The sequence below is a fragment of the Nerophis ophidion genome, linkage group LG06 (genome assembly GCF_033978795.1).
Source record: "Nerophis ophidion isolate RoL-2023_Sa linkage group LG06, RoL_Noph_v1.0, whole genome shotgun sequence".
Taxonomy (NCBI): Eukaryota; Metazoa; Chordata; class Actinopteri; order Syngnathiformes; family Syngnathidae; genus Nerophis; species Nerophis ophidion.
The window spans coordinates 32,575,091-32,587,135 of record NC_084616.1 but is presented as its reverse complement, the minus strand read 5'-3'; the positions used below and the strand labels follow the sequence as shown (position 1 = coordinate 32,587,135).

The following is a 12,045-nucleotide window of genomic DNA, read 5'->3' as shown; positions in this document are numbered from 1 at the left end:
GAACGTCGTGGAGAAGTTTGTGCTGAAATGAATGGTGCAAGTACTGCTGCTGTTGTCGTTCGATATCACTCATGTCAAAGGCTCACTAATGTGGAGATTTTTGGTTGGGCAGAAGTTGAATCAGAAAGGCATCAACAGTTTTACTCTCCACTTAACATGAAAAACAGGCACAAAAAACTACACCATTGGCAGTGAAAAACAGTACCCCTTGGTGATTATTTGTTGTGATCACAACATAATAATCGAAAAAGGTCAACTACTAAACTGTAATACATATGTGAAGTGAAGTGAATTATATTTATATAGTGCTTCTTCTCTAGTGACTCAAAGCGCTTTACATAGTGAAAACCCAATATCTAAGTTACATTTAAACCAGTGTGGGTGGCACTGGGAGCAGGTGGGTAAAGTGTCTTGCCCAAGGACACAACGGCAGTGACTAGGATGGCGGAAGCGGGGATCGAACCTGCAACCCTCAAGTTGCTGGCACGGCCACTCTTCCAACCGAGCTATACGGCCCCATATAATAAACATCCATCCATTTACTACCGCTTATTCCCTTTGGGGTCGTGGGGGGCGCTGGTGCCTATCTCAGCTACAATCAGGCGGAAGGCGGGGTACACCCTGGACAAGTCGCTACCTCATCGCAGGGCCAACACAGATAGACAGACAACACTAGGGCCAATTTAGTGTTGCCATTCAACCTATCCCCAGGTGCATGTCTTTGGAAGTGGGAGGAAGTGGAATGACTATAATTTATGACGACATTTTGCATACCTCATCAGAGTTCTTCCTCCATGTGCTTCCAATAGAGATATGTTTGAGAGAAGACAAAAATTTGTATGCAAAATGTTTTCTCTACCCATCATGCACATTGGAGTGAAGTTATTTTTTAAGTAGGAGTTTTAACAAAACCTAATGAACCTAAAACCTGTAATGTGTTACTCTTGTCGGCTAAAGTGCGTGTGATCTCAAACTCAGTGTTTTGTTTTGTTGCGTTGTGCAAACATTTTTCAGCAAGTTTTGACAGGCCACCTGTTTCAAGCTAAATACAGGAGCATGCGTCTGTCTTGGAATGTCACAGAACTGGAAGTCCTCCTTGCTCTTCAGAATCCTTAAGGCATCTGGTCCTCATTGTGTTTGGCATTTGATTGACAACTAATAGCTTGCAATTTACCTATGTTTGCTTTGAAGAGTAATGCAAAGTGCTGAAGGCTTTGGTCTTTCATGGCCAAAAAAGTTTGGATTTACTGTTCCCTTCTGGAGGCCAACCGTGTATTTAAATGGCAGACATGAATGTGACCCTTGTAGATGCTTCATGGCCTCAAACGTCTGGAACCTGATACAGGGGTGCCTTACAGCGCATGACCCACATGTTTGGTCGTAAAGTAATATGTGTGAGTTAATAAACCGGCCGAGACTATGCGCTCTAGTCTCTTTACTTTCCACTTACTGCGTCAATACACTGGCTGACAGCCACATTGCATTTGTACAGTGTGCATTAACACTGTGCTCTCCAGGAGGTCACGGTTCTATTATCAAGTGTGAATATTGACTCAGGCCACACATGTGTAGTACAAAAAATAGCAAGAGGAAATTAAATTAAAATAAATGGTTTTGACGATGAATCTCATTTGAGGCTTTGTCCCATCAAGGGAATTTTGTAATCTGGTGTCCTGAAAGGACCTACCTATGTGATCGAAGCGGAAGACATTACCACACTCAGATTGAACTACGAAGCCAGCAAGTGCCAGACTGAGGCCATACTGTATGTATAGTTTATAAAACATAGACAAGAACAACATTAAATTAAAAGCACAAAATGGAAAAAAATATATATAATAAAGACGTTTGTTTTCAATAAAGGAATGTTGTTTTTGGATGTATGGGTGACAGGCATACTTGCCAACCTTGAGACCTCCGATTTCGGGAGGTGGGGGGGTGTGGTCGGGGGTTTGGCGGAGGCGTGGTTGGGGCGGGGGCGTGGTTAAGAGGGGAGGGGTATATTTACAGTTACAATTCACCAACTCGAGTATTTCATATATATATATATATATATATATATATATATATATATATATATATATGTGTGTGTGTGTGTGTGTATATATATATGTGTATGAAATACTTGATTTTCAGTGAATCCTAGCTATATATATTTATTTTATTATATTTATAAATAAAAAAATTGTTGAATTTCAGACAGCACCTATCAAATGCACAGTAATAAAAACACAGTTGTTCTACTAACTGTACTGTGCTTGCTGGTTACTAAAAAAAACAACACTTTGCACTATTTGAGTAACCTTTGTTTGCGTACTGGCGAGCGATCTCCGAATCCGTAAACATATCCTTCACGGATTTGTTGTAGACATCCGCAAAGGAGAACGGGATTTTGCTTCCAGCTACCAGCATAGCCATCTTTGTCTCAGCATAAGTTACACCATCGGGTCTCCATTTTGCGAGGTGGCCCGTAATACTGGGTTGTAAACGATGCTGCGCTGCGGACGCTTTGTGCTTCTCTGACCGTTCATGACTGAGTATATCCGTTCGGCCACCATGTTCAATGGAGAAGTCTGTTCTACAAAATTTACAGGCAACATACCCCTTCCCCTTCGAACTCTGCTGGATAAACTGAAATTCTTATTTCCAATCGTTTTGGAACGTGCAAGCGTATTTCTTAATTTTGCTCGATGTGGAAGTCGCCATGGCTGTTCTTCTGCTTCGTCTCCTTGTGTGTGCAGTTTTTTTATTAAAATCCGTAGATGTTTTGACGTGATTGGGAAGGCAAGCTGTTTATATTGTGGAAAAGCGGATGTGAAAAAAGGCTGTCCCACTCAGGTCCGCATGGAGCTGGAGGGGTCGTGGCCTCTAGCTCCAGCTGAATTTCGGGAGATTTTCCCGAGAAAATTTCTTCCGGGAGGTTTTCGGGAAAGGCGCTAAATTTTGGGAGTCTCCCGGAAAATCCCGGAGAGTTGGCAAGCATGCTGACAGGTAGTGTGTTTTTAACGTTGGTTGGATGTTTTGAAACAATTTTTTGGTCGTCACCGAACATCTAGTCTCAGACGGGAATAACATTGTCTTCAATATGTCAAGTTATTTTTCTTTTCGCAAATGCTGGTAGTGATAAGAGCCCAATTTTGACCACAATGTGACTTCAGAGTAAAACATATGTCTACAGTCTTTGTATATATTTTTTCCATAGAATTTCATAATTGATATGCATTTACAAAACATTCAATGTAGTTGTAGGTCCAACTTAAAAACTATCAGGAGCAATTATTGGTTGTAGGCGAGCTCTGAGCATTGCTCATTGCTGGTGGTTGCAATGTCACAGGATGCCATCCGTGTTTAGTTCCTCCTGCAGCTCTAAAAGGCTAGTCTAAAGCGCCATATAATCACACTGCCATTACACTTTCAGTACACTTCGTCTGTCTCATTGCATATGAATTATTCATACTGAACTAGTCCATAGTTCGTCATCCATATTTAATAGTCAGAATAGGTTTTATAACGCCATTTTCTTGCTGCTAATTAACACTAAGTTGTCATATGATCGTGTCCAATCCTAATGATTGTCATTATTCAATACATTTAATTTCAAACATAGGAAAAGTTAAAGCAAGTTATTGATCTGCAGTTAAAAATGTTGTTTCAGTATTACATATGTAACCTCCCTTTGTCCTAATCAGTACATATTTATATTAATGAGAGATATGTTCACAGTTTGCAGCTATTGACATCTGTCATGACGATGCACACTCATGTAGAATAATGTAAACACTAGCACGCAAGCAGGTTTTAAATGTCAGTCAGCAAGAAGATTACACAGCATACTACTCAAAGGGGAACTGCACATTTTTGGAATCATTCACAATGCTTATGTAAGAGAAGACCACATATGTTTTTATTTTTTTCTGAATTCTAAATAGTAAATAAACACGATCAAAAGTCTGCTTACAATGGAGCTTATGGGAGTCGCCTTATTCTGCCTAAGAAACCCTTAAAAAATATCCAAACACCTCTATTTAGATTTTATAAACATGCTGTATGTACTGTATATATGTAATGTGGTAACAGGCACATATAACATTTTGTATTTACCTATTTTGCTCATTTTAAGCAAACGCAGCACATTAATTTAAAAAATGCATCCTAACGTTTGCTTTTTTCCACAACATAATCAGTAATTATTACTCACTGCAGACTTCATGAGAGCCAACAAAAATAATAAAACATTACTTACTGTACAATGTCTGCTACCATTAGAAGGCCGACTGATAGAATCTTGCAATAGTCCCGTTTAGACGCAGAATGACTCATAATCCTTGTGAGTAAAAGAGGGGGGTGAAACCAAGCGTATTTTTGTCTTTCTCGCCATTCCCGGGTTTTAATGGCCTGTCAAAGTGTACCAACGTGTCGGAATACGTCCTTGTTCTTCTACTATCCAGGTGAGAGGCATGATTTATGATCTACATTAGAATAAACTTTCACAAGCACGGAGGCGAGGATGCGCCTCACCAGTCGATGATATTGTTCGTCTACATTAGCACTTATAATAAAAATATCACTAAAACTTGGTTAATATTCAAGTCACAAAATGTACAGTGAATTGAGTATCGTTGGCGATTTTTTGATGGTTGATAATTGGGTTTTAATGGGCGGAATAGAGGCCTTTCCATTTTCTCCATTGTAAGCTGACTTCTATTTACGTTTTTTTACAAGTTAGAATTACATAAAAAAAACATCCATTTGTCTTCATATCTTTCATAATGATTGTGAACAATAGGCAAACATCCAAAAATTGTGACTTTCCCTTTTAAGGCATGAAAGTTGACTACTTGTGTTATGTTGTTTGCACGTAACATTGACGAACCAGATTAATATACCGTATATTATGTATGTATGTGAAATGAAATTGACAGCCAAGGGTTTGTATTTATGTGTGTACGTCATTCTCCAACCTGCTTATTGAAAGAGTTGGTATAAGCCTACAACATGATTACAGACCGTCATTCTTGCCTATAAATGTCTGAATTGTGTTGCTTTTGTCTTGCAGATTACTCTTGAAGATATTCACTCAGCAGTTGGAACCAGAAGAAGTGAGGCTCTCCCGGCAGGCGTGTGAAAAGACTGCTGCTTTACTGTCCTAATTAGGTTTTGGATGCGTGCTGTTTATTTGGCTTCGTGATGGAATAAAATGGATTGTGACGAAGATGTAGAGGATGCTGCTAAAGAAAGGGCGAACATAAGCTCTTCTCCTGTGGTTTAGTTATTTTTATGTGGAATGATAATGTATTGAGAATAAAGAAAGCAAAGTAGGAGACGGTCACTAATTGGACCTGCAGCTGACCTTTATTAAACACCTGGAGTACAGAAAGAAAGACGTCTGGCCGACCAGGATCACTGGGACGAGTGTGAACAAAGAGAAAGAGACGGAGGCTGACAGAGAAGAAAAGGTGTGGAGGAGGTCTAGGAGGAGTGAAAAAAGACATTCTCCATGGCTACAGACCCAGGAGAGCCCACGGGCACAGAGGAATCGTCTGAGAAACCAGATGGACAGAGGGCGGAGGACCTGGACCAGGAGGGTCGTTCCAACAGTCAGAGGGACAGGACACACGGCACTCCCTCAGATTTCCTCCCATCCCGGTCTCAGGAGAAGAGAATGACAGGGGGAAAAGATGGAGCAGGAGGAGGAGGAGAAGATACTTGTAAGGAGAGTTTGGTGACCCCAGTCAAAGCTGTCTTCTTCTCAACGCACACTATGCCAGTTGACACCGGTCAGAAATGTCTTAAGAGGGAGAAGCGCTTCTTTAGGAAGAGTGTGGAGATCTGTGAGGAGGAGGAGGAGGTGGTTCTGCCAGAAGCCCCCCACAGCGCACCCCACCTGGAACTGCGCTCCTTTGACCCTGTCTTCACAACCAATGTCCCGCAGCAAGGGGCTGTGTCTTGCGCTGCCCTGGGCCATGATCCATCCTGCACCAGCGGCCAGGAGCCTGGCAGGGGGGGCCCTCCTTCCTCACCCAATTTAAAGGGGAAGGAGAGGGACCGTGAGCTGGAGGAGGAGGCCGAAATGAAGGCTGTGGCCACCTCTCCTGGAGGCAGGTTCCTTAAGTTTGACATTGAACTGGGCAGAGGAGCCTTCAAGACTGTGTACAAAGGCCTGGACACCGAGACCTGGGTAGAGGTGGCTTGGTGTGAGCTTCAGGTACAGTAAATTCTTGTTTTCACACTACTATAATGTCAAATACAGTGGTAGGAAAGGATACGATTGGACTTACCTTTATTTATCCCACAACAGTGAAATTATGGATTGTACTTGTGTATCGGTTTTCTTCCTTAAAGGTACTCAAAGCGCTTTGACACTATTTCCACATTTACCAATTCATACTCATATTCACACACTGATGAATCAGTGTGTGAATCAGGAGCAAGGGTGAAGTGTCTTGCCCAAAGACACATCGGATGGGACTAGGATGGCAAAAGCTGGGATCGGATCAGGAACCCTCAAGTTGCTTGCGCGGCCGATCTACCACCCGAGCCACGTTGGGGATATGTTTACATATATCACTGAAAAATCCAATAGTTAACCTTACTTTTAAAAAGCGTGCAAACTGAAAACATCTCTTGAAAAATCTAAGTAGAGTAACGCTGTGACCGTATATGACCAGAATATATGTTTTTGCGTCGTATTGACAAAGTGTTTTTTACGTTAAGTACTATTTCACTTGAGTTAAGGTAACTAAAATATTGTTTAGAATACATAAGTAATTAAGTTAGAAGTACTCGCAATTAAATACTGGCTACAAGGAATAGTACATGTACACAACTTCATGATTTCAAGTGCAATAAACTATGTCTTTATTCATGGTTACTTATTTATTTAATTTAGTTGCACTCAAACTAAAGTAACGGCAACTTAGGATTTCTTAGTTATTTCTACTAAAATCAACAATTTGATTTAGAAGATAAAACCGCAAACCGATTGCTGTAAAAATATTAAGTAAACCTTTGCATTACCTTTTTTCTTAACATTTCAAATAAAGAGCTCCAGTACAGTTAGATCAACTTACAACAGTCCTTTCCTGCCTTCTAGTTTGTGCTATGAAATACAGTAAGTTTTTGCTGTATGTAAGAAAATAGAAAATATTAGAGCTGCGAATCTTTGGGTGTCCCACGATTCGATTCAATATCGATTCTTGGGGTCACGATTCGATTCAAAATCGATTTTTTTTTTTTTTTTTCAATTCCACACGATTCTCGATTCAATAACGATTTTTTCCCGATTTAAAAGGATTCTCTATTCATTCAATACATAGGATTTCAGCAGGATCTACCCCAGTCTGCTGACATGCAAGCAGAGTATTAGATTTTTGTAAAGCACAATGTATTATCAACTGATTGCAATAATGTAAATTTGTTTTACCTATTAAACGAACCAAAAATATGACTTATTTTAGCTTTGTGAAAACATTGGACACAGTGTGTTGTCAAGCTTATGAGATGCGATGCAAGTGTAAGCCATTGTGACACTATTGTTCTTTATTTTTATTTTTATAAATGTTTAATGATAATGTCAATGAGGGATTTTTCATCACAGCTATGCTGAAATTATAACTAATATTGATACTGTTGTTGATAATATTAATTTTTGTTTCACTACTTTTGGTTTGTTCTGTGTCGTGTTTGTGTCTTCTCTCAATTGCTCTGTTAATTGCAGTTCTGAGTGTTGTTAGTTTGGTTTTGGAATTGGATTGCATTGTTATGGTATTGCTGTGTGTTGTTTTGCTGGATTGATTAAAAAAAAATAGATTTTTTAAAAATGAGAATTGATTCTGAATCGCACAACGTGAGAATTGTGATTCAAATTTGAATCGATTTTTTCCACACCCCTAAAAAATATGTCTGAATTAAATACTTCTAAACCAACTGAATGTTCATAAAAGGATTAGCTGTAGCAATACAATTTCAACGTCAAAATAAACATACAACTTCAATGTAATTTTAACCATTACAATGTTCACTTCAGACACCATGCAGATGCAAATGGCAATAATACAGTCCTTAAAAAACAGCAACATCAAAAATGTCTATTTTTGGACTGACAAATTTGTCACGGTGAAAAGTGCACAACCAAAGGTCACCAACAATACAGTGAAAAGTGCTGGAGTGCAGATGCACTACACCAACCACTGATTTAAGGGAGGTCAAAGCAGGTGAGGTACAAGCTGCTTGAGTTATCCCCCAGTAGAACAGGCACAAGGGTGCGCATCACTGCCCTGTCTGGGTTCTAGAAGGGATTACCACCCAAAATAAAGTTACTCACAACATGGTAAAAACATGTAAATGGTCTGTCAAAAACTTATTGCTCTAGTCTAGGATGTGACTTTTTGATAGAATCTCCTGCTGATGAATTGTAACCATTTATGTCACATAACACATCTTATTTTTAAGCACTATAAAGATGTAGGAAACCTGCAAGTAAACTCACCTTTAAATCAACTTTCTGTCAAGTCAGCCAATGTCTGTCCATCACTGCCCTGCTTGTACTTAAAAATTATAATGAAGCATGGTGAGTAACGATCCAGGGCATCAAAATATATTTCTCCAAGTTTTTAGTGACAATTCTGTTGAGCTCAGCTAGCATTTAAGAAACAGACACAGGTACATGGGCCCTATAGCAAACACCTTGCCACAAAAAAATTGGTCTACACTGTTCACTTAAAAGAACCTAAATAATTATACTTACTTGTCCGTCTGTAAATAAAAGCTGCCCGTCGCTCAATCAGTGTTTTCACTTAAAGTTTATTTTGTGTGTCACGACGCCAGAAAAGTAGTTCCTCTGTGTAAGGTCCGAAAATAGTTTGGTTATAGTCATTTCCAGAGTTGTAAATATCTTTGTGATGGACGATCCGAATTTGCATTTCGATACATGGGTTACGATGCGATTCAAAAACGATTGATTTATCTAATGGAACGATTCGATGCGATTCGATTTAGTGTATGAAAGATTCAATGACATTTAATACGGTGTTTGAACAGTTCGATTATGTGGTTAACATTTGTTGATGGACACATTCTTTTTCACACCGCAAAAGAACATAATAAGCCTTCCTTCCTGTGCGTACACTCTTCTTCATGTTAAAGGATTAACAGTTAGGACCTTGGCACCCAGCGCCTAGGCTAGACTTAGACTTGGCTGAGAGGTCAAACCTCTTCTAAGACAACTGATCAGTTAAATGCCATGAGAATAACAGTAACCTAATAAATTAGAACAGCCATGGGCACATTCATCTCCAAATATTAAAAAAAAAACATTCTATAAGAGTGACATGCTTCCAGTATTTTCTATTTTTAAGACATAACATATATCTTCAAATATGTTAAACAAAATAAAAAGTGAAACACATGTCAAATATAGGCCCTGCGATGAGGTGGCGACTTGTCCAGGGTGTACCCCGCCTTACCCGATTGTAGCTGAGATAGGCGCCAGCGCCCCCCGCGACCCCGAAAGGGAATAAGCGGTAGAAAATGGATGGATGGGCACATTCTTTTTCACACCGCAAAAGAACATAATAAGCCTTCCTTCCTGTGCGTACACTCTTCTTCATGTTAAAGGATTAACAGTTAGGACCTTGGCACCCAGCGCCTAGGCTAGACTTGGACTTGGCTGAGAGGTCAAACCTCTTCTAAGACAACTGATCAGTTAAATGCCATGAGAATAACAGTAACCTAATAAATTAGAACAGCCATGGGCACATTCATCTCCAAATATTAAAAAAAAAACATTCTATAAGAGTGACATGCTTCCAGTATTTTCTATTTTTAAGACATAACATATATCTTCAAATATGTTAAACAAAATAAAAAGTGAAACACATGTCAAATATAGGCCCTGCGATGAGGTGGCGACTTGTCCAGGGTGTACCCCGCCTTACCCGATTGTAGCTGAGATAGGCGCCAGCGCCCCCCGCGACCCCAAAAAGGGAATAAGCGGTAGAAAATGGATGGATGGATGGATGTCAAATATATTTATTTTCCTCGAGTCGAGTCAAGTCTGTGTCATCACAGACGCCTACTGGTTCTATAGACCAGTGGTTCTCAACCTTTTTTCAGTGATGTACCCCCTGTGAACATTTTTTTTAATTCAAAAAAAGAGCTAAAGAAGTAAAATACAGCACTATGTCATCAGTTTCTGATTTATTAAATTGTATAACAGTGCTAAATATTGCTAATTTGTAGAGGTCTTTCTTGAACTATTTGGCAAAAAGATATAAAAATAACTAAAAACTTGTTGAAAAATAAACAAGTGATTCAATTATAAAGATTTCTACACTCCTAGAAGTAATCATCAACTTAAAGTGCCCTCTGGATTCATGAACTTAATTCTAAACACTTCTTCTTCAAAAAAAGAAATCTTTAACATCAATATTTATGGAACATGTCCATAAAAAATCTAGCTGTCAACACTGAACATTGCATTGTTGTATTTGTTTTTCACAGTTTATGAACATACATTCATATTTTGTTGAAGTATTATTCAATAAGTATATTTATAAAGTATTTTTGAATTGTGGCTATTTATAGTATATTAAAAAAACAAAAATCTCACGTACCCCTTGTCACACCTTCAAGTACCCCCAGGGGTACGCGTACCCCCATCTGAGAACCACTGCTATAGACAATGGCTTCACTGGGAGGTGGAACTTCCGGGACAAAGATGGGAAGTGATGTCTTTTATTGAGTTGAAAGGCTGTTTAAATGTTGCCAAAAAAGAGAACAAGGCACAGAGATTGACAAAGTTATATGGAACGTTGCATTTTGTGAAATAAAGAAAGACAAACTGGAAATCTGATGTTAAAGTGACAGACCAGTGAGGTCAAAGTTGACAACAAGCGATATGTATGTCTGTGTACGAAAGGTAATGCTCGACCCGCCCGTTTGTTGGTTAAGGAGTAAACAGAAGGAAATAAAACACGTCAAACACGACATCGCCAGCTTATCAATATTGTTTTTGATAAATATCAGCCGTTTGGAAGTTTGTGCTAGTTACAACTTGTATGATTGACCATGCAACGGTGGAGATGACTTGCCAGGTAGATAGATAGATAGATAGATATTACTGTATTGATTCCTTCAGGAGAGTTCCCCAGGAAAATTTAAACGTAGGCTGCTAACGAGGAGGACAGACTTGTAATGGTTTGTTTCTCTGCTTTGGTTGACCTCCTTTGCACTACTGTAACTTTTGTCAGTTCCAATGGTTGGCGGACAGGATTGTGTCGTTCTCTGAGTGACGCTCAAACGCGCTCATCAACTTATTTTATAATGGAAGGGAGAGCAATGTGTAACAATACACCATTTACTCTTTGTTGCTCAAACGGCACAGCCTTTTACTACTTCAAACGGGAGCGGACTAGGGTTGTAACTCAAGTAGTAAAGCATAATAAAATGCCGAAAGACAAAACGTATCTCAAATTACTTGTAAGTTTAGGTGCCACTGCAGTCTCCTTTTGATAACTTTGCTGTGTGCTGATACAAAGCACATCATATCTGACACCATTTTAACGTGCTTTGGAGTGCTAATCCCAACATTCCTTTTTAATTGTGGAGAATTACATTCTTCCCCACAGTTTTGTCTGCTTGTTATTCATCCTCTGAGACTGCACTTTAGGGTGAAAAGAGTGAGCGGCACTGTCCTTTCTAGGACTGTTATAAATTATAGAACCGTGGGCTCCCATTGCTTTGTTAGTACAGGTCATCGTAAAACAATCAGCAGGATTTCAGTCCAACATCCTGAGGGTCTTTGCTGATGCATCAGTGGCACTCTAATCTCAGAAATGGAAAGGTCTTGAAGATGGATTCACTCTTGTTTTTGTTTTTTTTATTATTGAATCTGTCAAATATTATATTAACATAGTATTATATTTAAGGCACGTCATTGCCGCTTGTGTATCGTAATCATGAGATTGAAAAGGAATGGAAATAAAAGCAGACTGTTAGTTTAATTCATGCTGAGCGTACTAGAGAACATGGAGTTTAATACAACAT

At 39.2% G+C, this 12,045-nt stretch overlaps 1 protein-coding gene across 4 annotated transcripts in view; it reads left to right on the top strand.

Moving 5' to 3' along the window:
- Window positions 1-12,045, top strand: part of wnk3 (WNK lysine deficient protein kinase 3) — a 109,470-nt gene that overhangs the window by 47,727 nt on the left and 49,698 nt on the right. For all 4 annotated transcript variants that reach the window (XM_061903429.1, XM_061903430.1, XM_061903428.1 and 1 more), the window contains exon 2: window positions 5,057-6,205. In XM_061903429.1, coding sequence (XP_061759413.1) covers window positions 5,498-6,205 — 708 coding nt within the window. In that variant the 5' untranslated portion in view covers window positions 5,057-5,497. The remainder of the gene's footprint in view (window positions 1-5,056; window positions 6,206-12,045) is intronic.